This window comes from Mirounga angustirostris, unplaced genomic scaffold (genome assembly GCF_029215605.1).
Source record: "Mirounga angustirostris isolate CCGP_5_RB_7025 unplaced genomic scaffold, mMirAng1.0.hap1 SCAF_17, whole genome shotgun sequence".
In the NCBI taxonomy this organism is placed as follows: domain Eukaryota; kingdom Metazoa; phylum Chordata; class Mammalia; order Carnivora; family Phocidae; genus Mirounga; species Mirounga angustirostris.
Window position 1 is genome coordinate 23,770,182 of NW_026991725.1, and position 26,491 is coordinate 23,796,672.

The following is a 26,491-nucleotide window of genomic DNA, read 5'->3' on the forward strand; positions in this document are numbered from 1 at the left end:
TGAGCAGGGAGGAAGGGTAGAGAGAGAGGCAGACTCCCCGCTGAGCAGGGAGCCCGATGCGGGGCTTGATCCCAAGACCCTGAGATCATGACCTGAGCTGAAGGCAGACGCTCAACGACTGAGCCACCCAGGTGCCCAAGATATCTGTTTTAAATAAACTCCATGTCACAAGTCATCTGTGGCCACTTGCATACCCACGTCTCCAGAATCACCCTAAAACATGGGCGCCCTATGCATCCCCTGCTTGTCCAGTGCCCGCCTTGCCGTGGTTGTGGTTCCTTGAGAGAGTCTGAGAGACCTCCTGCTACCCAGGCTTTTCTCCCCGCCCCAGCCAGGGAGGGCACAGACCAAGAGCAGATGGAACAGGTAAGTTTTATTTGGACTTTCAACTTGTTCAGAGAGCTCAGGGGCCCCCACCTCCCTCTCCAGGCCCCCTTTCCCATTTCCCCTCCCAGGAGGGAACACTCAAGATACAATGCCATGTGTCTCTGGAGTCCTTGGTCCCTTCCTGCCTGACACACCTCTTCACTCCCCTGCGCTGAGGAGGAGGGGAGGGGTGTGACGAGGCGGGGGCGCCTGGAAGTGTTAGATCAGAATGGTACATGCACTGACGGTAGCACCCACTGCCACCCGCCCAGGGCTGAGACCTGGGAGAGGCTCACAGTGGGGAGCGGGGGTGGGGGGGGAGTTGGATTCATCGTGGGGCAGCAGGCTCTTGCCGTGGGAAGCTCCCCACCTCAGCCCTGGGGACCCCCTGGCCTCCTGCTTACCCATCCTTCTGAGGGTACGACTCTGAGGTAGATTTCACAGAGGGAATGTGGGTCGCTGGGGTACAGGAAGGGGGTTAGCTCTTTTGAAGTTGATCTCCAACAGCACCCTGGGCCCATCTGCAGGTTCTGGCCTGGGAGGCAGGGCTGATGACACCCACCCAGCTAACCGAGGCCAAGTCACACACTGGCTCCAGGGCACCTGTGGTGTCAGGGACTCGAGTAGGGTAAGGGTGGAGGGGAGCATCTATCTTAACAAATCTGCGTCTTGGTGCAGGGGCTCCAGGGGGATGCGGGGGCCTGGGAGGCTAGCACAGATACTCCCCTGGCCTGGGGGTCATGGTGCAGGGTGACCCCCACACCCCCTGCCCTCCGGGCAGCCTCTTTAGGCTGAATCCTCCCAGTCCTGTGGGGTCCTCCCTCTCCACTCCCACCCTCCCTATTCCCCAGGGGGGCAGAGGAGGAGAACAAGACTGGCCTACAGGGAATGGCAAGAAACAAGATGCCTCCTTCCCCCAAGGGGGGGGGGGCGTGCCAAGAGCCCCGAGCTGGCCATGGGATGGAGGAACTGGTATCAGTGTGCAAGGCAGGCTCTGGGACCCCACAGGGAGGTGCTCCCTGGACAGAGCAGAGCCTGAGAAAAATGGACATCTGGGGAGAGGCTAGGGGAGCTCCCAGAGTCCTCTGATACCCTCCCCCTCCCCCAGGCCCAAGCACTAGACACCTTCTTGGATCCAACCCTGTCTTGAGAACAGAAAGGCAAAGGGAGAGGCTGAGTGGGGTATGCCCCTCCCCATCCCAGCCCAGATCCCCACCCACCCCCAGCAGAAGCCAGGGAGCTGGGGAGAACCTCGGCTGGCCTTCCAGGAAGAGCCAGGGCTGAGTGGTGCCTAGACCAGGGAAGACGGCACACACGTTGACTCGGTAGCTAGTGGAGGTATCTGGGGGTCGTAAGGGGCAGGGGCCCCCCACGAGATTCATGCAGCATTCAAAGTGAGTGAGTGTTTGGGGGTGATGAGAGAAGATGGACAAACAGCCAATGGGTGGGGGACGCACCCTAGATCTTGCTGTTCTCCAGGTGGGAGTCAATGTGTTTGATGAGGGCATCATCTGGGTACCCAACAGGGAAACCGAGCTGGCAGAGGGGGCAGCTGCGGATATCTGAGCCCACAGTCTCCATCAGCAGCTGTGGAGAGAGAGGGGAGTCACTTACAGTCCCCAACCCTCCCTCGTGGTCCCCACAGCCCAGCCTGCCCTTTCCTGAAACCCAGGGCCGGGAAGACTGTACCATGCAGAGAAGGCCTGGTTACCTTTTGTCCAGCACCATCCCTCCTCCTCCGCCCTCCCTGCCCACTTTCCACCAGCTCAGCATCCACTCCCCCAACCCAGGGCCTACGACCCCAGGAGGTGTGTATGTATGCTCAGCCTGCCAGAGCATCTGCAGTAATGAGGGGAAGCCAAGACCCAGACATGCCCCCAAAGTGACTAAGACACGGCTCGCAGATAACTCAAAGCGATGGATAATCCCAAACAATGTACAACCCAAAAATAATTTTCTATCTGGCTTTGGAATATATTTTGGTCCTTCCAGGCGGCAAGGGTTGGCTCTGACATTCAGGAAACTCATTATTTCAGTGAAATGATAGAACCCGAGCGAGGCTGTCTTCCAGGACAGCAGATAAAGGGCAGGGGCTCTGAGGCCAGATGGAGGGCACTTGGGTGAGCAGGCCCGACCCCGTGTGGGCCCCAGACCTGTGGCGGTCATCATGGCCTCCATCACTAGAGTCACAGCAGAGGGCTTTAGGCTCCCTGCCTCCCTCTCAGGAACCCTCTAGCGGAATTAGAGCATAGAATCACTGCCCTCATCTGGCAGGTAAGAAAACTGAGGATCAGAGAGGGTGAGTAACTCGTCCACCGCCTCACAGCGGCTAAGCGGTGAGGCCCGGAATCAAACGCAGGCCCGCCACTCGGGCACCGACCGGCCGGAGCCCAACCCCGCGGGCGCCCCCACTCACGTTGATGGACGGCCAGGACTGCGCGTGCTCGGCGTGGGCGTAGGCGGCGGCGGCGGGCGACTCGGGGATGGGGAAGCCCGCGCAGAACGAGGCGCAGCGGATGGTGCCCGCCTCGGGGCTGGGCGGGCTGGTGGGCACGGCCCACTCCTCCTCCTCCGACGGCTGCTTCTCGAAGCGCAGCCGGATGCCCTCGAAGGCGCGCCGCGGGCTGAGCGGCCGGCCGGGCCCGTAGAGCTCGCTCGCCCCGTAGGCCCGCGGCTTGGGCAGCGTGGCCGCCTCGGCCTGCAGCCAGGCCGGGGAGGCGCCCGCGTAGCCCGCGCCCTCCGCCATCTCCGAGTAGCTGCGGCGGCCCTGGAAGCAGGCCTTCACGTGGTGGCTGGGCGGCTTGGCGTAGGCGCGCTCGGCCGCCGCCCTCTCGCCCGGCGGCGGGGGCGGCGGGGGCCGGGGCTGCGGGGCCGGGCAGGCGGGGGGCCCCGGGGAGCGGCGCTGCGGGCTGGGGGGCTGGCACGGCGGCGGCACCGGCGAGCGGCGCTGCGGGACGGGCGACGGGCAGGAGGGCGAGGCCGGCGAGCGGCGCTGCTGGGGCGAGGGGCACGGGGGCCCGGGGGAGCGGCGCTGGGGGGCGGGGGACTGGCACGGGGGGCAGGGGGGCGCCGCCCGGGCAGGCGGGGATGGCGAGGGGCACTGGGGGGCCGGGGAGTGGCGCTGCGACAGCGGCGAGTGCCTCTGGCCTGGAAGAGAAGCAGGAAGGACCGCGGTGGGGGGGGAGAAGGCGTCAGAACTGGGGGAGCCATGGGCTTGCCGGCGCCCAGCGCCCACCCGCTCTCCTCGGAACGCGGGTGAGGAAAGAGCCGGCGGCGAAGGGAAGGCAAGCGTGGCCCCAGGACGCGGGACGGTAGCCACAGCTGCCCCGCTCCCTTCGGACCCAGCTCCCCGGCCTCCCCTTCCCCGCCCCCCATCTCACCGCCGCTCCGGGCCTGCTCCTGCAGCAGAGTCCTCAAGATCCTCCCCTGCAGGGAACTCAACTCCCGCAGCCGGCCCAGCTCCTCTGTCAGCTCCGTGTAAGCCAGCGCCAAGTTCACCCTAAAGGACACCCCAGCCCCCGCCCCCCCCCCAGGCAAGGCTTGACTCCAGCCGGCCCTGACCCTGCGGTCGGTGGGCACGGAGTGAGGGAGAGAAGGCAAGTGGGTGTACCGTCCCAGCTGTGGACAGAGAGCTGGCTGTGCCCCAGTCTCGGGCTCTCCCTTCCCTCCAAGGCCCTCCTACCGCAAGGGCAGAAGGTCTGCCTCAAACACCACCTCTTCCAGGGAGCCTCCCTCTCTTCCCCGTGAACCTTACCCGGGGCTAGGGCAGGGGCTGGGGCTGGGGAGCTCAGTGACGCCAAGGGGTCCCTGAATCCATGTGCTCACCAGGGACTGCCTATGGCCCGAACACATCTGCCACACGTGTGTGTGAATGTTTTCTAATCTGTGCAGAAGCTGTGCTGACGGATAAAACAGATTCATCCAAAACCAGCACTGAACTTACAGTCGCTTTAGTTACTGTGAATTTTCTCAAAGAGCAAATACTAAAAGTGTTTAACTGCAACCCGTGTGCTGGGGGCAGGGGGTCCATGAGGAGTCCTCAGCTTTGAAGGACTGGAGACCCGTGCTCTACAGCCTAAGAGCCCCATCCCGTAGGTGAGGACACGGCCTTCTGGCTTGCCAGAGGAGCCAAGTGACAAACTGGAACCCAGGTCCGCCCAGTGCCAAGTCCACTGCCCTTGCTTCTACCTCAGAGCTGCCCCTGAGCTTTCAGTCTCGCACCTCCCAGAGTCTCCAGGGAGCCCTTCACATGGAGAGCTTTGTGGGCAGCTGCTGTCCCGCACACCTCCAGAGGGTGCCACCCACGATAAGCACTTAGCAGAAGGGGCATTGTTCTGGAACTGCCCTGGGAGTTCTTCGAAAGGGAGCATTATGTTGCTGTATCTATATTCCCAGCACCCTGTCCAGGCCTGGCACCCAGTAGATGTTCAGGAAGTGAAGAATGAATGGAGCCTCCCCATCCATTTGCCTTTCTTTTTCCCTTTCTTCCTCCCACTTCCTCCTGGGCACCCACCTGCACAGAGCTGGAACAGGCTCTGAACTTAGCAAAGACTTCACCCACTTCCTTTTCTCTTCCTTTCTCTTAGGGTCACTTTGTTCAGAACTACAGAAGGTTCTCTCTCTCTCTCTCTCTCTCTCTCTCTCTCTCGGCACTGCCCCTCCTCTCTCCCAGCCTGGGCTGCACCCCTCCAGGGAGCCCTTCCTGACCTCACATGCTGCTCTGTGGTCGCCTTGGGTCCCTGCTTTCATCTCTGTCCCAGGCTTGGACATAGCCTGGGAGGCAGGGGTTTGGTTTCATCGGATCTCCCCGCCCCCTTCCCAAGTCCAGAAGGGACTCCTGAGCTTTGTGGAAGTTGGAGCTGGAGGGAGGTGGCAGGGAGAGGCTCAGCCATTCCAGATGGATCTCCTCCCAGGGGAGGCCCTCTTGCTCTAGGAGCTGTAGGGTGCTAGGCATGAATAGGGTTGAGGGGGGTGTCTCCAGACCCTGAGGGCCCTGTCTCCATCCCAAGGTAATGGTCATGGGAGAGAGGATGCATGTGGAAGGGAGGGAGTGAAGGTAGGAGTGAGCCCAGTTGAGTGTGAGGGACGGTGTGAGTGAGTGAGTGAGTGAGTGAGTATGTGTCTCTGACCGTAGAGGAGAGAAGGGGAAGTCTTGAGGTTAGGGCTTCAGAGGGCAGGAAAAGCAGAGGTGCAGAGGGTAGATAATGACTGAGCTCCTTCACTCTACACTCTCTGCTCACTGCCTGGTTCTCTCTTGCTAATCCTGGGGCGAGCTGGGTGATGGGGGGGCAAAAGCCCCTCCCACAACAAAACTATTTTTAACCCATTTGGGCCAAAGCCAAATTATTGCAAAGAGGCTGGGATTCTGGGGGACAAGTCCACTTGCTAGGAAGAGAGAGTGCTCACTCCCCATATCTGAGGGTGCACAGGGATGGATGGGAGCAGAGAGGAGGGAGTCCTTCGGGGAACCCTGGCCGAGGTGCTGGAACCTCAGTTCTATCACGTCTCAGCTCTTATGTGATGTGTCCTGTGCTCCCCCATCTTCATCCCACGGGTCTGTGGGAAGAAATGGCATTACCCCCATCACACCGGAGGGTGCAGCCTGTGTGTCCCACATCAAATTGGGGACTCCCCAGTGACAGGCTCCCCTCTGAGTGCAGGAGCTGTGTCTCCCCCATCAGACTGGGGGCTTCGGAGGCTCATGCTGACCCTCAGTGGCAGGAGCAGGAGGGGGCGGCTCTGAGCAGGGCACCGACAGAGCGTCCCCCTCTGACAGAGCAGCGGGGCGGCTGCTAGTCCTCTCCCCATCTGCCTTCACTGCTGTATCTCAGGTGACAGATACAGGTCGGCGCCTTCACACCCCGCCTTGGAGATCTCACCTGCCACACTCAGTTCCCAAGCCCCTATCTCTCCCCTAGTTGCCTTCCTTCTCTTGTCAGGAGCTACCCCAGTTTCCACCGCCCTGTTCCTGGCACCCTCCTCATGAAAAAACAGGTCAGCAGGAAGCCCCTAGCCCAGAATGCCCAGCCCCTCTCCCAGCTCTGATCAGGTGCAGGAAGGAGGGCATTGGCGGAGGAGCCCCAGGCAGCCTCACAAAGACCTCTAAGTCCCCAGGCAAGGTGGTGGGGCCGGATCTCTAGACGTCCCATGGCCCTTCCGGACCGCCCCTTTCATCAAGCATCTCTTCCTACCTCAAGACACACAGGCCCAGGCTGCTAAAGATGCTAACGACCTGAATGACTCACATTAGAAAACACTGCCAATTCAGTGGAAAAAAAATCTCAACTTCACAACACAACCAAGGCTTGCACACGTGCACCTGAATGCACATTCCATTTCCTGGCTTCCCGGCCCACACCTGAATGCTAGTCCCCACCATCGCGACTGTTTGGGAAGCATGGGTCAGGTGAACAGCAGCAGATGGCTGCTCTGGGCACTTCTTGATTGCTTAAATTATGGGGGGGGGGAGGAGTTCTGTCTGCATCTCTCAGAACCTGGGAGGGACCTAGGGAGAAAAGAATGATAGGTAACCTTGAGGAGGGCTTACCACGGGGCTGGGCATCATGCTAAAGAACGTTCCTGAATCTTCAAAACAACCCCACAATGTGGCCACTCCTGTCTCCATGTTACAGATGACAGGACTGAGGCTTACAGAGTCATCAAGCCTAGGAGCAGTGCAGGACTGGCCCCCTGGACTCTAAGAAGGTCCAGGCTACTAACCACTAAGCTATGTACTGCCTTCCAAGAGGATCAGGAAAGTGGGGGAATGGGGGCTGGGAGGGTGGCAGAAGGGAAAGAGGAGGAGGAGGAGGAAGCTGGGGAGCTCCTGAGCACCACCACCCATGCCCTGGGAGGGGAGAGGAAGGTGCTAGACATACATGGAAGATCAGAGCTATGAAGAAGCTGGCTCAAGGTCATAGAGCAGTGGTGGCACAGAGCAGGGACTCAAACCTGCTCTTGGCACCTCAGCCTGCTGAGCTGGCACCTTCGGAGGAGCCAGAGAACAAATGGCGTGCTGGCAGGAAGGAGGACTCCCTCCACTGCAAATCTTCCCACCCTTCATTGACTTATCCTTCCATTCATTCCACGAATAATTCAGGGATCTCAAAATTTCATCTGGAAACAATAATCTTCACTGTGATTGATAAAGCAACTGAGATGAGGAAGGTCAGGGACCGAAGCCTCCCTCTGTAAAGGGGCTCTTTCTACCCCAAACCAGCTGGGAGGCACATGGACTCGGCAGCGCCTTCCCCAGGGAAGTTCACTGGGGGTCCATGCTGGGCTGGCCACACGGAGGGCCAGCACTGAGCCATGGCTTTGGAACTAGGAATGGACTTGAGGTCAGGATTAAGGCTGGGGTCAGAGTCAGATTAGGGCTGGGGCTGATAGTTCATTTTCCAGCAGGATTGTGGACACAGCTGGGGTCAGGATGAGGGATAGGACTAAAGTCAGGGATGGGATCAGTATTAGGGTAGGATTGGCGTCAGGACCACACAGAGCTGGTCGTGTGATCAGAATCACCAGCTGACTCAGAATCAGGAGGAAAACAGAAATCCAGCATTCCCAGCCCTTCCATCTTTGCCCAGAGCTGCCCCCAGCTGCCCCCAGCCACCTCACCCTCGTGGGGGAATTTTGGGACCAAACTTTCCACCACCCACGGGCACACCCAGCATCAGTCTTCCCGCCCGACCCTCGGGGAGGGAACCACAGGCACCGGGCCGTGGAGCGGACTTGAGGTCGCGGGCCAGGGGCAGGAGGAAGTCGCTCTGCAACAACCCAGTGCTCTACCACTTCCTTTTAGGCGCCTTGAGCCCCTTCACTCTCCTCGACCAGCTATGACTTGCGGTCCACAGAGCCTGGCTCTTCATGGCAGCCCTGCCATGCTCCCAGCACAGCTAGATGCTTGCTGCGTCTGGAAAGCTCCTGAGAGACAGCCACACTGAGCAGCTCACGCCGGGGCTGGGGACCAGAGTGCCTGGGCAGGGGGGCATGCATCCCAATTGGTCCAGGACTAACCTGGTTCACACGAGTTGCCCCGGCAGAATTATGAAGATTTTTGAAATGCTAACACATTGAAATTTTCACTTTCAAAACTGACCAGGTTTGGTCAACAAGTCATCCGATCATCCCTCATAGAAGAGCCTCCTACCTGAGGAAGAACCTGAACCAGAAAAACACCACAGAGTGGTACTATCGCCCCATCTGCTCAGGACCTGCTTGGTAGTCACACTTAACTTCTCTCTTAACTTCTCCAGTTACTTAACTTCTTTGTACCTCAGTTTGCTCAGCAGTAAAAGGGGACAGTACCTTCACATCTTCGGTGAGAATGAAATAAGAGTTTGCAGGTAAACTGCCTCACACAGTGTCCGGCCTGGACGAAGGATCGGGAGTGCCCAGGAGACAGGTGGAGGAAGAAAGAAGGTCGTTTTGATCCTTTTGTGGAGATACCAGCTCAATGACTTTGGTTTAAGAATGAGGGGAGGATGTGCAATTTCCCATCAAGGGAGACAGTGTGGGGAAGAGCTGCTCTCAGCCTTCCTGGCAAGGAAAGAGTCAGAGACAGATTCAAAGCCCACTGATCCCTCAGACCACAATGAGGAGGGAGTGCTGGGAGCCAACTTCAGAGCTGCTCCCCACCCTCGGGGAGTCCCAAGGCTGCAAGTGCTCAGGGGTTAATTCCTGTGAGCACCCCTGCCCTGGCTGGAGGAGATTTGAAAGAAAGGAAGTAGGGAGGGTGAGAAGTGTGAAGGGGGAGGCCCTGGGCCTGCTGGTTCTGGGGCATGAGGCTAAGTTCAGGGTACACGGGGGTCTCCGACTTCCGTCCCGACCCACCCCACACTGCCCTTGACCTCTGTGCAGAGTTTCCATCCTCTCTCTCCGAGTTCACACTTCTCCCCCACCACTAACCGCAGCCCACGCAGAGGCTTGTGGGCGGAGAGAGGGGTGTGGGGCGGGGGGGCGGAAAAGGGCCAGGGCTGCAACACTGAGCCCCCCACGTTGGGAAAAAAGCAAGCCCTATAGTTCTCTGCCTCATCACTCATACTGAGCCCCCATCTTCTCACAGGGGGGCTCCCATCCCTCACTGCGCCCTCACTCCCTTCACTGAGCCTGCCCACCTGAGCCCTCAGCCCCCTCAAGGAACCCCCACTCCACAATTTCCCCTCCACTCTCAGCACTAGCCATGCCCTCAGAAAGGCCACCCTCAGGACCTGTGACTCTGAGCTGGGCTCAGAGGGGAGGGGGCTATGGGTTCTGCAGCCCTGCCACCCTGGGCTGAGACGCTCCGGGGTCCTTACCTCCCTGTGCATCCTAAGGAGCAGGCTGGTCTCCACTCCCACCCTCCCTCATCATTGTCTTTGGCCCCTGACTGACCTCCAACAGCTCTTCCTCTGGTACAGTCTGTCCCCTGGGCACCAGCCACCAAGCGCTGGGCTGACCAAATAGCAGGGCAATCTTGCCCAGAGGTGAGATCTGGAGGGTGGCAGAGTGGCCTGGTCTGGTCTGGATGGCCACTTTCAGAGGAACACTGATGACCAGAGCAGGTGGGCTGGGGGCTGGGATGGGAAGGACTGGGAATCCTTGGGGCCAAGGCTGCCTCAAAGGCCTGTCCCCTCAGCATGGGTAGGACCCCTGGGGGGAGGGGGGCGGGTAGGATTAGCAGAGGCAGTGGCAGTATAAGGGGGAATATTTTAACAGCCAGGACCCCCACAATAAAACTGGCTGCCCTGGAGGTGTCCAAACGGAGACAGGTAAGTACCTTTCAGGAACACACAAGACTCCTCCGGAGGGCTAGCCTGGATCCAGGAATTTCCCTGACCCCCATGTGGATAACCCAGCCCTGCATTCCTCTCCTGGGAAAGCCCACAGGTAAAATTCCCACTAGCCTGGAGGGTCTGGACAAAATGGAAGGAAGAAGAGGGGCTCGTGGGGGAAAGTGAGCTGAGAGCAGGTGACTGAGGCCTCCGGTGGAAGGACAGGGGAGGGAGCACTAGGGAAGCAATTACCAAAAGGAGCTGAGTTTATAAGAAAATAAAACTGCCGGGGGAGTGAGGACTTCCTCTGAGAATTAACTCTTGCCAAGCTGGGGCTGTCCAGAGATGCTCTGCATGAAAAGAAGTGTGAGGCTGGGCAAGGCAGAGCCTGGCAGAGAGGTCCAGGAGGCGCCGAGGCAGAGTCCCAACCATCCAGGGATGGAGGGGAGGAGCCGGAGGTCACCTCTGGTAAGAGTGGCTCCAGCCAGCCTCTGGCCAAAGGGCCTGGGTGGGGCAGGCGCCTCGGGTGGGAAGAAAAGGGGCTGTCCTGGCCACAGGGGCAGCATGGACACTCGACCCCCACAAGCGCCTTATGGGAGGAGTTCTCCTTCACTCACTCACTTACAGCCTTGGCCCCCTGCGATTCGATCCGGTGTTCCTTCTCTGGCCTCCCACCCTTATCACCTTCCTCCCACATCTCTCAGTAACGAGTGACTTCTGAGCCCAGGACAGAAACCTGAGGCCGCAGAGGTACCAGTAAAGCAAAGCCACTCAGCATCCCTGGAAGGATTCAAAGCTTTGCTGTTCCAATTCCAGCCCTGCCAAAAAAAGTCCTCTCTCTGGATTCAACCAATTGGAGGGAGCCTTCACTGCTGGTCGGCTAAGAGGGGGTGGGACTCAGTGAGCCATAAAGGGCCCTACGCTGTAACTTTTGAGGCAGGCTAGGCTTCTAGAAAGTGTGTGTGTGTTCTGCATTTGGGCACATGGGTTAGGATGTGCCCAGACCCACAAGCTAGGGCGGACACGCTGCACAGCAGCCCCGAACCCCTTCCCGGCAGCCTAGCTGAGGGGTCTCACCCACCAGTCCCACAAACTGGGTTCTCATCCCCCAGCTGTCACAGCTCCACCCAGGCCCTCACATCAGGGTGCAGAGGGAGCTGAGGGGTATCCCCAACTGGCCAGAAGCTGGGAGGAAGGTGAGAAGGAAGCCTGCTGGAAGGAGGATCCCTGGGGTCCTTGTGCAATGGAGAGTTAGTTCCTGCCCCCCTCTGGGCCTCGGTCTTCCCCTCCAATGAAAGTAGGGATTCTGTGCCACACGACTGGCTTCAGGGGAGAAGGCTTAGGCGGAAGGAGGTTTGCGCTCTGTTTCTCAGAAAGTGGGAGAGGATGAGTTCAGGGTGCGGATGTGAAAAGCACCAGGCTCGCTGCTGTCAGGCTGCCACTCGCCCTCTCCCTGACTGCCCAGTGCTGCCCCAGAGGACCCCACCATGAGACTCCCCACCGACAGAGCTCCCTCCCTACTTCCTGCTGCCCTTCCTTCCCAGCACGATTCCCAAGGGACACCCCAGCAGAGCATGTTCTAACTCCCCTCCCTGCTGCCATAGAACTCGAGTAAGCCCCTCTTCATCTCAGCCTCAGCTTTCTCCTGAGACAGAAAACAAGGCACCACGAATCCTGAAAGAGACCACCTCCTTCCTCCTCACCAGGGAGGGGACAGCCAACCCAACTAACTGGCCCTCTTACTGGGACAGAAAATGGGGCCCCAGAGAGGCCCAGAAGCTCACCGGGGGACACAGAACAGAGCAACAAAGCTGCTGAGATCTCTCAACCCCTGACACCACAAGGAGGCATACGCTTGGGTGCCAGAAGAAAGCAAAGGGAACATCCCAGAACGCCACCTCCTTCCTATGAAGCATGCAGAGCCACACAAGCAAGCCAAACCCCACAACCCTGATGCTGGAAGAGAGATCCTACAAGCAACCCAGAGCAGGGGAAGTGAACCGAAGGGGGGACCTGGGAAATGCCACCCCCAGGGCACAGAGGTTAAGAGGGAGAGGATTTCAGATGTGACTTACTGATCATCCCCGACTCTTTTTACCCACGCCATGTCCCGCTCTGACTGGTTGGAGGCAAGATCCTAGGGAGGAAGACTGAGGTCAGATGCCAACAGTCACCTTGCCCGGACCCCCCACCCCTTTACCACTCCCAGGGCCAGTCTATACCCAGGGAGGAAGTCCTGGGCCTCTAAAGGCTATTTCCAGCGGCCCCCAGGCCTCCATGGAGCTCTGGGCAGGGTCCTAGGCTCCGGTGCCCCTGCCGCTTACCTGGGCCCTGCTCTCCTGCAGCTGCTTCAGCTCCCCCTGCAGCCGCTCGCACTCAGCCTGGAGCTGCTCCTCCCGAAGCTGAGCCCCCCGGGCCTCGCCCTGGGCAGCCTCCAGAGCCTCTTCCAACCGCCGCCGCTCCAGCTCACTCACGCTGGCTGCGGGGCCCGGCCAGCCTGCTGGCAGGACAGAGGATAATGTCAGGCTGGGTCCAGCTGCTGGGCATCCTCCACTGACTCCCAGACCAGCAGAGACTGAAACAGGTGAGCACCACATCAAGAGAGATCCAAAAGGGCCAGCCAGAGGCCAAGTACCCCAAGATGCCTCTACTGAGGTCTATAAGGAAGGATGGCCTGAGCTGCTTCTTCTAATCTTCCCGCAGGCCAGGGACAAAATAAGAGGGCCTCCTGAATCCCGGGCCACATTCAAATCTCCAAGCATCCTCTGGCCTCTGCTAATCACCACCTAGGACAGGCATGGGGACTCTGAGTGGAGGTGCCCTCTGCTGACACACACGGGAACTGCATGGAGGGTAGCGGCGGTGGGGGGGGCGGAGCGGGTGGCAAGGGGAGGGAGTGTCAGTGGAAGAAACTGGGTAAGGGAACAGGTGGCAAAGAGGGATAGGGTAATTATGGGAGAAATTTAAGACATTATAATGGGGTGTTGACTCTCAATCCCAGAAGGGGGAGGTATCCAATGATGCTGAAATGGAGGTTAGGCTTGGGGACTTTGGGCTAGGGACATCGGGGGTCAGGGAGATCTCACCGTGACTCAGGCCAGATCCCCCTCTCAGTGCCAAGTAGTGCAGGTCCAGATCAGCACACGGTGGGGCAGGGGCGGGCGGGGGGCTGGGGCTGGAGAAGGCGGCGTCCCGGAGGCCTTGTTGCTGCTGCAGTTGCTGTTCCAGGCCGCAGATCTGCCGCAGGTGGGTCTCCACCAGGGCCCGCTGCCGGGACAGACCACGGGGTGGGGTCTGCACAGGACCAGGGAACCCCTGAGGGCCCCCCAAGCCCAGGACTCCCGCACATCTGGGAAGCCATCCCCCCAACACCGAGCCGAGACCCCAGGTCACACATCCCGGCTGCACTCTCAGGGGCCAGGAGTGTGGGGTCTCCCAGCAGCTGCAGTGCAGACGCTTCTGCCCGTTGCCCCTTGCACGGTCAGTGTTAACGCCTCTTCCCTGTCATGAACACACAGGACACTTATAAGCCCACACGGCCCCCTCCGTCCAGGCACACCTCCCCAACAGAAGTGTAACGACTTCTATTCGCCACTCTGGGCTTCACCCGTCTCATCTACAACATGGGGACAGCCACACTTACCTCGTGGGGTTGTTCGAAAGACTAAAATCAGTAAATGTATCTAAAGAGATCACAGCGGTGCCTGGCACACAGTAGGGGCCGCGTAAGTGTTTATGATGATTAAGGCAAAGCATTTTTACACAAATGCCCCACAGTGCAGCACTGTGGTCAGCGAGTGCCCTCTTCAGAGGAGGGACAAGGCTAAGTGACGTGACCCAGGTCACAGGTAGGAGCTGGCCGAGACGGCGTCTCCTGACTCTGATGCCCATCCCCCTGCTCACATGCGTGGCCATGCCCCTACCCAGAATCACACACATGCCGGACCCATCCCAGCAGTCACAGAGACCCGATTCCCTCTGCCCTCACCCACACAGCCTTCCAGGCACAGGGCCAGAGGCACAGAGTCAACCCAGCACGAGACCCAAACACGCGCACAGAGACACGGCGTCTGCAGGGTCACCGAATGGCCAGGGTGTGCCGGGAGTCACTCACAACTGGTATGACATACTCAGCCCCACTCACGAGGGCGACGGGCACTCAAAGACGTACAGGAACCTACTGGGGTCCACACCACAGACACACACACGTGGGGTCGCACACCATCACACCACAAGGGTCACACCCTCAAGCACCCCCAGCTCCCTGGGCCTCACCATCTCCCCCAGCTCTGTCTCCAGGTCGCTCTTCTCCACGCAAAGTTTCTCATAAGCCTGGATCATCTCCCCAAGCTGTTCTTCCTGCTCCTTATTCTTCTGCAACTGGATGGGGCCCGGAGGGAGTGGAGGGCACACCACAGTCAGGTCCATCCTTGATGTGGGGGCCGAGCAGATCCCCGTGCCTCCCCCCACACACATCCAGCACCCAGTGGAGGGGTGGGCGAGGCTGCAGCCCATTCTAGGGAAGACTGCAGCCATCTCTGATTAAGGAGACAGAGCCTGGGGGTCAGGGGCGGGAGGGGTTAGAAAAACACTGGAGCAAGGAGCTCAGGGAGCCCAGCCTGGGCTGGGAGGGCAGCAAGGGGCTCACCTCATGCTGGAACTGGTTGAGCTGTTGCTGTAGGCTGACCTTCTCCATCTCCAGCAGGGAGCCATCCTTGATTTCATACAGAGAGAAGCCGTGCTCCTCTCCAAAGTCATTGATCAGCGGGTACTGTGGGCAGGCAGGCCCTCAGGAGAGCTGTTGCCCAACTCCCTGCCCAAGCTTCAGGCCTCCACCCCACAACCTGCCTTGAAGTCTGGGTCCCTCCCTCCCCTGCTCAAGTGGGAACCACAGGACCAGGAGGCATCTCCCACCAACCAGATCTTGTTTAGATCCAAGATCCCATCCCTTTGGCCCTTAGGGTCCCTTCCTCACCCTTCCCATCCAGAGCAGCCAAATCCCTCACGGGAGACCCTCAAGTTCCCAAGAGTGTGGATCCTGATCCCTCTTTGGGATTCCTGGGATCCCCAGTTCCTGCCCCTCGGGAACCCCCACCATAACACACACACAGGCAAACCCCCATCATTTCCAAGTCCTGACCTTGATCTCATAGACTTTGAGACGGCGGCGGAGGGTGGCATTCTCCCTCTCCAGACCTCCCAGGCGCTCTTTAATGTCCCCATAGGCTGTGATGAGGGCGAAGTGGGAGGCGGAGCACATGTCCCCCCCCAGCGAGGGGTCTCCGGGGGCATCCAGCCACACCTCACTGGGCCCCAGTGCCTCCTGGGTCAGGATGCTGATGTCATCTTCAAACATGGACTCCATGGCAAGGGCCCGGGCCTCGGCCCCCACTGGGCCTCCTGGGAGAGCAGGAGCAATGGTGGAGAGGGAAGCCTAGAGGCTGTCCCTGATACCCCTCAACCTGGCCCGAGGAACACTGAGAGGCAGCTTGGAAGCTCCCCCCCCCCCCCCCCCCGTCTCCCCCCAGACTAATAAGCCCTATCTTCTCTGCTGTCTTTGAGGTAAGGGGCTGGAACCACCTAAAGACTTGGAGGGAGGGGGGAAGACAAGTAGGGACAAGTAAGCCAGGCCAGCAGCAGGGAAGGGTTCCTTCCAGAACCCAGGGAGACCTGTGGACAAGAGAGGACTGCCTTCCCAAGTCAGGGCCCAGCCGGGGTTGCCTTGACACTCCTCAACCCCTCTCCACCCCCAGGCCTCGCTTCCCCAAGTACCTCTCTGCCAAGCTCCTCATCCCAGGCCGCTGCACCCCGGCTCCTCCCTAAGGCCCAGTGCGTCTGGGAGAGTCAGCCCCACCACTGTCAGGACGTCCTCTGTGGGGCCCCCGCCCAACTTCCCAGCTTCTTCCTGCAGGATCCCGGAGTTCAGGAAAAGGAAGTACCTCCCCACTCACACCAGCGCTGTGGCAACCCTCCAGGCCCTCCTCGCCCCTGACCTGGGACCCACAGGAAGTCCTCCCAGAGTGTCAGAGGGAACACACAGTGCGGAGGGGGGGTCCTGGGAAGGGACCGCCAAAGAATTCCCTAGCCCGCCAATGTGCGCTCACACAGGGAAATGGGGAGCCCTGGGAGGGGGCAGGAATGACTCAGGGCTCCGAAAGAGTAGGCGAGGGGGTGCGTGTGTACTTCTCCGGGCCCTGTTTATGAATGTGTGTCTGTGGTTGGCATGTGTGGGGGGAATGTGTGTGTCTGTGAATGGGTGTAGGTGTGTCACAGTCAATGAGTGCCTTTGCAGGGCTGCGGCTGGGGGTCGGGGATAGAGTTGGGAAGTGGCCGAGTGGCCGAGGGTGTTTGTGTGTGCGCGTGTGTGCACGCGTGCGTGAGCGTGTGTGAAGGGTAGCACGTTCGGGGCCGTGTGTCACGTGAGGCACTATGGGAATGTCCGAGGTGTGTGTGCGCGCGCGCCCCGGAGCGTGTGTGCGCGTAGGAGAGGGGGCTCGGCGTGAGGTGTGAGTTGAGACGGTGGGGTCCGCGACCTCCCAAAGCCGGGCGGCAGGAGCCTGGAGTGCAGAGGACTCAGGCCCGGGCCCCAACACCCCCCCCACACCCCATTAAGTGCCAGGGAAACGCGTGTGACCGGGTCTGAGTAAGGAGTGTGTGCGCGTGTTTAGGGCTGGCCCCACCTTTAACCCCTTCCTCTCCAGGCGCATCCCCTCCCCCCTCAACTCCGCCAGCCAGCGCTCACCACACCCCCCCAGCCCCCCAGCCCGCCAGCTCGCCAGCTCGGGCCCAGCCCCGCCGGTGGGGGCTCTGTCCCCTGGGCCGCCCCGACAGACGCTCCCTTCCTCCGCATTCTCCCCCCCCCCCCCCCGCCCCGCCCCGGCCCGGCGGCCCCGGGTGAGAGCCGCGGAAGGCGGATGGGGAGGGGGGTGCCTCCTCGGCCCCGGGCCCCTACTGCGGCCCCTTTAAGAGCCGCCCTTTAAGCCCCTTTAGCTTGGCCGACAGAAATTGTCGCCCCTCCCCTCTCGGGGGCCGAGACCACGCAGCCCCCTCCCCCACCGCTGGCCAAGCCCCGGGCCCCGAGTCGGCCGTCCCCGGACCGGAGAAGGGGGCTCCGGAGGCGCTGCGGCCTGAGGAGCGGCGGCGGAGGGGGAAGGGGGGGGCGCTGAACGCGGGCGGCCGGCGCCGGACCCTTCCCCTCCCCGGCCCGCCGGGGCCAACTGCTGGCCCACCTCCCGCCCCCTCCTCCGGCCCACCCTGCGACCCCGGGGGGTGGGGGGGTCGGCCCCCGGGCGCCGCTCCCCTCCCCCCGCCCCAGCCCCGCCGGGGACTCACAGCTGCTGCCGGTTCCTGCTTGTAATCGCAGCTTACCCCCTCCGCCTGCTCCCTCCCCAGACGGGCACCAGTGCCCCCACCCCCCTGGCACCGCGCTCCGCTCTCGCCCTGTCGCCGCCGCCGGGTCTCTCCCCACCCCCCACCCCTCCCCCCAGCCCCCCTCCCTCCCTCCCGCCCGCCCCGCTCCTCCTCCGCCGCCGCCGCCGCCGCCTCCTCCTCCTCCCCGGCTGCTCCGGGTTTCTCCAGCTGGGAAGGCGCCCGCGACCCCGCCGCTGCCACCACCACGTGGCGAGGGGCTATCAGCCCCCGCGGCGCGGCGCGGCCTGGCAGAGCGCCCGGCGTCCCCCCGCCGACCCCGCCGGCCCGGCTCCCCGCCGCGCCCGGCCCGCGCTCCGCGCCCCCTCCCCGACGCCTCCCTAACGCAGTGTGGCGTGGCGTGGCGTGTGTCGGGGGCGCCTGCGGCCGCGCAAGGACTCAGGTGGCGCTCTGGGCTTTGCTTGGCGGCTGTATGTTTGGGGGGAAAGGGAAGCTATTTATTGGGATTTGGGCTTTGGTTTGGGTGTTTGTCCTCTTGAGAAGGAAAATATTAGACTTAGTCTTCATTGCTCTTGGGGGTGGGAGCCTTGCTCTGATAAAAGATACACTGACCATAGGGTCCAGTCGGAGAGATTAAAGCTAAATTTGTTAACTTCTTCGGAAGTGAGAGTGAACTAAGGAGGTCAAAGGTTCATTTAGAAGGGAAACCTCTTTCCTCCCCCCAACACAATCCCCTCACCACCCCCCAGGCCAGTGACATGAAGAAACAGCACATTTTGCCCTTCCACAAAGATTATTTGAGCACCTGCCAGACTGCTGGGCAGGAGACACAAGTTGTTTTTTTGTTTTGTTTTGTCATTTTCCCACTGTGTGACCTTGGGCAAGTTACTTAACCTCTCTGAATACAGTTGGAAATAATTCCCAGCCGGGGCAACCATAGGAGGAAGAATGGGGAATCAGAACTAAAAGTGCTCTGTGAATCCTCAGGAGGTGTCAATGAGTCATTTCTATTATAACTTGATGGATTAAAAAACGTGGGCAGAGGCATGGTCAGCCTGGCTGCAGGTAGTGAATGATCAGGGGAAACGCTGAAGGACTCTGGCTAACTCCTAACAGGCCAGCCCTGAAAGCAGGGTATAGGCTTTTGGTAGGCTCAGCATTTAGCTGTGAAGCCTCCCATCTGGAGGGAAGGTTCAGGCTGCTGGGAACCAGAGCCTACTTTTCTGGCCCCTGGAGGGAGGAGGGATGAATCTGGAAAGGGGAGAGGAGGAAAGAAAAGGCTTCATCCTTGTGAGCTTTGAGAAGCCACTGCAGCAGCAGGATCTGCTTCGCTCTTGCCCCACTGTAAGGAGGAGATTGGATTTAGGGGTGAGCTTGGCCTCTTGGGAGAGCCAGCAGGGGCTGTGGACTCTCTCTACAAAGAGGGGGATTTTTAACTGGCTTCCTTCCTCCTCCTCCTGCTGGGTTCCTTTTATAGTCTAGAACAGGAAGGCAGGTCAGCCACTTGGTCTCTGAGGCACAAGCTTTCTCAGAGCCAAATGGGACAATCCACCTGTCCTCTAGGTATGTGAAGGCTGCTGGGCTGGGACATCCATCGCCGCACTAATCCCGACGGGTGGCTGCACAAGGTTCTCTTCTGAAGCAGAAGACCAGGCAAAAGATTAGAGGCTAGGCTAGAAGGTGTGGGGTTGGCCACCACTGGGCCTGTGAGCCTGGCAAGCCCTCCCTCACTGGAAAGGGTAATGGGTCCAGGTACCCATCTGAGCACTCACTCCACAAAATAAGTTGTCCACCCTTAATGCTGTTGGGCTGCTCAGGGTACAGGCCTAAATCACAGCTAAGTGGTTTATCCTGGGTTCTAGGTAGTTGGTGGCAAAAGCCCAACAGAGATTAGGCCTGGTTTCAGTGATCCTAAAATGCCACCCCACCCTACCCCTTCACTCTGGACCTGATCTCATTGCATTCTCCCTGTTTCTGGTTCTGCTGCTCCAGTTGTGAGAACAGGGACTGTATCCTATCCATCTTCATATCCCCAATGCCCTGATGGTACCTGCTCACTATAGATCAGTTAAGTGAAGAATTTACTGCTGCTCATTTTTCTTTTAAGATTTTATTTTTAAGGAATCTCCACACCCAACAGGGGGCTCGAACTCATGACCCCGAGATCAAGTCCCACGCTCCACGGACTGAGCCAGCCAGGTGCCCCAAGTGTCTGGTTTTTTTGGTTTGTCTCTTTCTCTCCCTTTTGTTTTTTTTCCTTCGCTCATTTGTTTTGTCTCTTAATTCCAATATGAGTGAAATCACACAGTATTTGTGTTTCTCTGACTGGCTTATATTTTACTTAGCATTATGCTCTTTAGATCCATCCATGTTGTTGCAAATGGCAAAGTTTTATTCTTTTTTTATGGTTGAATAATATTCGTGTGTGTGTCTGTGTATCTTTATCCATTCATCTATCGATGGACACTTGGGCTGTTAAGCTAAATCTTTAAGGGTAAGAAGGAGTGCTCTTGGTTGAATGAAGAAATGAATGAAGCAGTGTGACTTTGGATTAGTTAGCTCACCTCTCCAGGCCTGTTTCTTCATCTGAGAAAGCTAGAGATTGGTTTGAATTCCTTCTAAGCACCCATGATCTTATCAGGGCTCATCATAGCAGAGACAGGAAAAGGTAAAAACCTTTGGTGACGGGGGAAGTGAGGTGGAGGGAAGAAGGGAGTGTGTTGGGCAGCTGGTCAGTCTCAAATGGTGAAATATCTCTAAATGGCGCCCACAGGCCCAGTAGGAGAGGGCCGCAAAAGCAGGACCGAGTTGCCCTTGCCTATTTCCTCCTTGGAAACTGTCAGGGAGAGCCTGTCTCCCACTCCCAGGACTCTTGCTCTGGAGAAAAACTTTGTCGTTTCTGTCCCAACCTTGCCTGAAAAGAGTAGGAGGAGGTGGTATTAGTGGCCGGCAAAGAGATTGAATCAAAATAAAACCCAGATGACTCAAACAGAAGCAGGTGGGCAGGAAAATTGATTAGACACATGTGACAGTGCAGGATCTGGGTGCCACCTTAGCCCCCCGGTTCTAAACCTTAGAAAATTAGGGTTTGCTGTGGAACTGTCCTGGGCCTCCACCTGCAACTGCTGGTCTTCCATCACATCAGAGGTTTGGGCGGTGATGGAGAAAGTCTCCTTCCTTCAGCAAATTCCAAGTTCCTGTGGAGGTCATACACATCCATCCTCTAATCAAATGATCAAGGCTTGGGTGGAAATAGTTTTTGTTTCGTTTTAAATAACTAGTTGTGCTTCATATTGTCCATGACCATGTTCATTTCTGCTGTTTCCCAGATTTCTTCTTCAGGATTTTTAAAAACGATTACATTGATTTTTGAATACTACTGTTTCTTATTATTCATTAGCCTGTGTGCTCCATCGGAAGGAGAGTTTATTTGCTTCATTCACTGCTGTATCCCCAGCGCCTTGAACAGTGCCTGACACGTCAGTTAATAGTTGTTGATCAATTAATGTAATGAGTGCCTGATGAAGCACTGTGCTGAGAACTTTGTATGGGTTCTCTTCCACTGGGATCTCTATCTTACACATGATGAACCTGAGGATCAGGAACGGGGGAAGACTTTGCCCAAGGTCAGACTCAAAAGGCTGGACAATATTTTGAAGGGCAGTCAGTGCTCAGAAAATAACAGGCACCACTCTAGAGACCTTATTCACCCGGAGTCATTTCTTAATTCTCTCTCCCTCCTGGATGGTGACAGGCTGCCCCCTGCACTCAGAGTGCAGGCCAGGTGCCAAAGCTGAGATGTACTTCCCTTTCACGCAAGGGACATTTCACACTGAGGAGAGCTCAGGAACTTCTGGCCTCGGGGCACCTGGGAGAGGGAGCCGCTCAGGCTGTGCTGCCCAGGATCAGCCGGGGTAGTTCGGATGTGGAGCTTACTCAGCAGCCCTGTGGCCTTTCGGCCTTTCGGGGCCCCTCCCCCAGCCCTGGTTCCCAAAAAGCTTCTAGCTCAGCGGGAAGACAGGTGAGTGCAAGGAGATGGTTCAAACTCCCAAGTGGGAGGGAAGTTGACCTTCGGGAAAAATGTCACTCCCAACACCTAAATTAAGAGTTTGACCATCGTCAAAAGGTGTACAGTGGATCTCATTATTGAACTAAGGCAAATGGCTTTGCTGTTTAATTCCAAGAACGCTTCCTCCTGGGCTCTCCTTGCTCGCACAGGGTAAGCTCGCGGGGAACCGAGGCTCCTGTGCTCATCCTGTAACCTGCACCCCACCCGGTCTGCAACAGCGCAGCGGGACAAGCACAGCTTGTGGGGTCAGCACTGCTTGATGGCCGCATGACTTTCGGCAAGGTTCTCAGCCCCTGTGTTTGTTTCTCCACCTGTAAAATGGGACTAAAATGGTACCTTTGTTAGTACTCAAGAGGATTACTTTTACCCCTCTACGTAAGATGCTTGATTACAAGCCTGGCATTGGGTCAATGCATGAAATAACCACCAACATAACGACTAACCCTGGGCTAATCCTGTTCCCATTCCTCCAATTAACCCAAGGCTAAGAGGCTGGCCTGAAGTCGTCCAGCAAATGAGGAGGGGGGCGGGGGGGAAGAGCTAGGAGCCCAGAACTCCCAAGGCCCTGCCATTCCCAAGCTTCTGGATACTCTGCCTTTCAAAGGCTAAGTGATGTTATTCCAGAAACTCCCCAAACTGTACTGACAAGCATTTACTGAAGGTCTACTATATGGCAGGCACTGCTCTAGACAGGGGATACAGCGGTATGACAGCCAGCCAAGGTCACTGCATCAGGGTGCTTATGTTATAGTTGGGAAAACTGGCAATAAATAACAATTTAAAATACATTTTTGGATAGCGCTATGGAGATGGATGGCGCATCGTATGACAGCACAGACCCTTGTTTTGTGTCCCTAAGATGCTGACAGCATCTAAGGCATGTGTGAGAAAAGCTTGGGTTCTGGTATCTGACAGACCTGGGTTGGAATTCGAGCTCCATGTGACCTTGGTCTGACCAATCATTCTGTGTGCACCTCTTCTCTCATCAGTAAAACGGGAACAGGGATCATTAAGGTTGCTGTGACAAGTGATAATACATGTAACATTTTCTCAGTGTTTAGTGTTTTTCACTTCCGACAAGTCAAGCTGGAACCCTTGATGGGGCCATGTGGGAACTGCAACCTCATAGTGTGTGTTCTTTTTGTTTGCTGGGGAGGGGGTATGTGGGAATGGGGAGTTACCTGGAGAACTATTGAAAAGGATAAAAAAAGTTCCTGGGAGAAGCAGCCCTTCCCCGCATAATGAACTGATGACCTTCTTTCCTCTCGGTTACCCTCAGTGGAGAAACGTTCTTGGCCCACTGCCATCACTCAGGATTTAATGCAGTCTTAGAATTACAAGTTACCCTTTATAACCCAGTCATCTCCAAAATTGGGCATAGAAATAAAATATTAGAACTTCTATTTGTATTTATTTTTCATATAACCGCCTTTTAATATCTATTTTTGTGTCTTATGTTACACAATATATGGGTACAGTAGTACAGATTTATAATTTATAAACACAGGGGGGTATGCATGATCAAAAATTTCTGACGGGGGTGCAATCAGAAAAGTGAAAGGCCACGTGGAGGCTAAGGGAAGAAAATTATGGTCAGCCCTCATTGTACCTGCCCAACATAAACTAAGAAAGTGCATTATTTCCAGAAAGTAGCCTGCAGGCGCCACTAGGCTAATAAGCAACAGAGTGAAGGAATGGACCTAGTTCTTAGATCCCAAGTTAGTGTTCTCTCTGCTACAAATTTCTGGGCGAAAAAAAGTGGAAGTAGAAATTAAATACACACTGCAAGCTACGGAAAAAGCCAATTTTGGATGAGCCATTAAACAAACCAGATTAGCCTGAAAACTATGCACAAGACAGAAGACGATCTCCAGCAGTTCCAGAAGCACTCGGAGCAGAAGCCTCCTCCCCACAGCTTGCGCACGACCGCACTGGAGGCCAGCCGCTCATTCACTTCCCGTCACACCGTGTGGAGTCCGTTTTCCAGACCGACGTGTCCTCCTTCCTTTCCCCAGCGCACACGCACACCAGCACCGCGCACTCCAGCTCCTTTCAAACCATTCATTTCACCTCCAAGGTGACACCATGTGGAACCAAAAATGAAGCGGCAAAATGTTGAAAATAAAAATAAAGCGGACTTTATTTAGAAGATAAAGGTGGTGGTATCAGTTTTGGTTAATAAAGTTGGGCTCAAGTGTTTTAACAGGTCTTTAATGCCATCACAGACTGGCATGCCAAGGGCATTCTGAATGCCAATTACAGACTGAAGTTGTTTCGAAACCAAGATGCTATCAAAAGCTGATGGAGTTGAAATTTCTCTTAAAAGTCAGACGAACACACTTCTTAAATATCAGAGTGACTGGATTACTTGGTTCTGAAAGTGAAAACACTACACTGAGCAATCCCCCTCCCTTTCTCCACAAGTCCCTAAGGCAGTATTACAGTTGCCTCTGACAGTCAAAATTTCAACATTTCAACGGAGGGGAGCAGAGGGGAACCGGGAAAATGAAAAGCGGAATCACGAAGTGTAATTGTAATTGATACAGGCAGCTGCCACCTGTGGGAGACCAAAGCCTAGTCCGATGGATGCCCCTTTTCCTCTCATCTGCACTGACCTCTTCCCAAGCGGACGGTAACTACGTTCTTGAAGGAATGTGCCAAGACTAGCGTGGGGAAGGCCCAGTGAGTGGACAGAATGCATTTTGCATCCAGTTGCCTTGGGTGGTACAATTACGGAACATACCCAGACTCTGGAAAGCCCACTAGCCAAAGGTAACTGGGAGAGAGGATTAAATGCATAACCAGTGTAGAATGCCTGCAAGGCACCAAGACCACAGTCCAACCAGCCCACTTTCCTCCTCCATCACTGAATGGATCTGGGAGAAAGCGTTAATAACAGCACTTGTCAACTGCTTCCCTGGAACAAAACATGACAAAACACACGGAAGGTTTTGTTTCCATTATGGTTCTTGGTGTACTTTATTCTCCTGCTGTCTAGCTAAGCAGCCCACACAGGACAGAAACGGGTAGCACTGAGGAATGATCAGATTTTTTTTCTCCCCAATATTCCTGCACCCTCCCTAAGTCCTGACCAACCCCTACCTATCAGGAATGGTTAGTGTATCATCCTCTCCTTCAAGAAACAACTAGAATTTAAACAAGGCATTAGAGGGTCAGGTCTCTTCTTAGTAGGGCTTAGGAGGTGGTGCAAACTCTTTATTCACATGGAGTCTTTCCTTCAAACACCTGTTTTTTGTTTTTGTTTTTTTTGTACACTGGTTCATAGATCGGCACTTGACTTTGAACCTGGCACCAAAAGGCACAATATCTGATACCCTGTACAAGAGCTATTAGAGATGCTGCCATATGGATGAGCAAAACTGAGCCAATCCCACTTATGAATGGAAGGCTTAGACAGGGGAGGGAAAATGGCAAAGAGAAAAAACGTAAGCCCACATTTTTTGCTAGAATGGAAATGAAAGTGGGAATTTAAGGTCTTGTGTTTTAATCCTCCAAATACCAGGAAGCAATTAAAAATCTTCCTTGGGGTTTCTGAAAGCAGCATATTCAAAATGCCAGCAAAAAATCCTAATAACTGCAAAACCAAAAGGGGATCAAAGCTCACCGACATCCCTCCTTATTGCTGAAAGATTCTAAAACCAAAATTCAGGGTGCCCTATTCCCTTGTAAAAGGGAAAATAACTTAGTCTGATTTATGGTTCTCATAACACATCACACTTCCAAAAAAGTATTAGTGTGTGTGACCAGGGGAATGTGTGACACCATTTTATTAATCTTCACCTTCAGTGGAAAAATTAAACCCTTTCCAAGTGCCATTTTCATCACAAGAGTTCTAGTGTGTATATATATATATATATATACACACTTTTGTTTTTTGCGTTTTGTTGGTTAGTTGGTTTTGAAGTGCAGCAAGAGACCAATACCGCATTGTAGTCACAAATCAAATAAAAGAGAACAGAAGGCCAAGCAGTTTCCAAATGGTTATTTTATCAGATTGTTTGAACATTAAATTTATCCTCGTTTGCAATCCAAAATAGTTACCTGAAGTTTGCTGTGTGTGCAGGTGTGTGTGCGTGTGTGTACTTTTATCGTGTATTTGTTTTCTAAACTCTTTGGCACAATTTTCTGGGGGTGTTCAGACTACCACGATACCTGTCAGGAGAGAACTTTTCTTTTGTGCTGCCAATTCTGAGCATCTAAAATTTTGGTTTGTTTGGGTTGTGGCTTTGTTTTGTTTTTGAAGTTTGCGTCCTTTATTTGTAACAACTGTATCTGAATTTGTTCTAGATCCTCTAACTCCAGAGTTTTCTTTTTCTCCCCCCTCCCCCCCACTTCTACATTCACAGTTGAACCATATTATTTAGGAAAGGCGCCTTGATGAAAAGATCAGGATACGGGAGCTCTGACCATTCGTCAGTGTTTTCCCTAGAAGATAATTAAAAACAAAACAAAAAACAAAACCTAAAGAGCGTCTTTCCTTTTTTTTTTTTTTTTTACACATCTCTTGTGCTGCATCAGTAGACAGAACTTCGGTTAGTTTTATGAAATGCAACATCTAACCCCTTTTTTTCTGGGAAAAAGAAACTGCAATGACTTGAAGTTGAGAATGTGGATACCGCCTCACTCACACACACTCATTCTCAGACTGTAAAGAATCCCTCACCCTCCTTTTAGCCGGCACGCAAACAGTACCGTGCGGCAAAGGTACACCAAAGGGGGGCTTGAGACCCAGGCTCCATCTTCCTTATCAGTAGCAAAGGCCAGGCTGCCTTTTACAACAAAGCACCACAGCTGAACCCAGTCCCTCCTCCTCTCCCAAACCAGTCACTCCACTTGGCACCGGCCGAAAGACAGAAAAGCTAGTTCTAGCCTCTCCTGGGAAGAGATAACTTTCTTTTTTGTTTTTCTAAGCAAG

At 56.1% G+C, this 26,491-nt stretch overlaps 1 protein-coding gene across 6 annotated transcripts; it reads right to left on the reverse strand.

Moving 5' to 3' along the window:
• Window positions 1-354: 354 nt before the first annotated feature.
• TBKBP1 (TBK1 binding protein 1) lies at window positions 355-17,604 on the reverse strand. 6 transcript variants are annotated; one of them, XM_045889036.3, is made up of 11 exons: window positions 17,451-17,594; window positions 15,891-16,023; window positions 15,259-15,518; window positions 14,767-14,889; window positions 14,394-14,498; window positions 13,205-13,385; window positions 12,443-12,618; window positions 12,194-12,255; window positions 3,747-3,865; window positions 2,783-3,513; window positions 355-1,953 (listed from the first exon to the last, which is right to left on the reverse strand). In XM_045889036.3, exons 3-11 carry the CDS (start codon window positions 15,481-15,483, stop codon window positions 1,825-1,827), a joined length of 1,851 nt encoding a protein of 616 aa, XP_045744992.2. In that variant the 5' UTR covers window positions 15,484-15,518; window positions 15,891-16,023; window positions 17,451-17,594; the 3' UTR covers window positions 355-1,824. The 6 variants fall into 6 exon arrangements, with proteins under 6 accessions (XP_045744992.2, XP_045744993.2, XP_054366810.2 ...); XM_045889037.3 differs by lacking the exon at window positions 15,891-16,023 and having other exon boundaries at window positions 17,451-17,604; XM_054510835.2 differs by lacking the exon at window positions 17,451-17,594 and having other exon boundaries at window positions 14,394-14,492; window positions 15,891-16,774.
• Window positions 17,605-26,491: the final 8,887 nt, after the last annotated feature.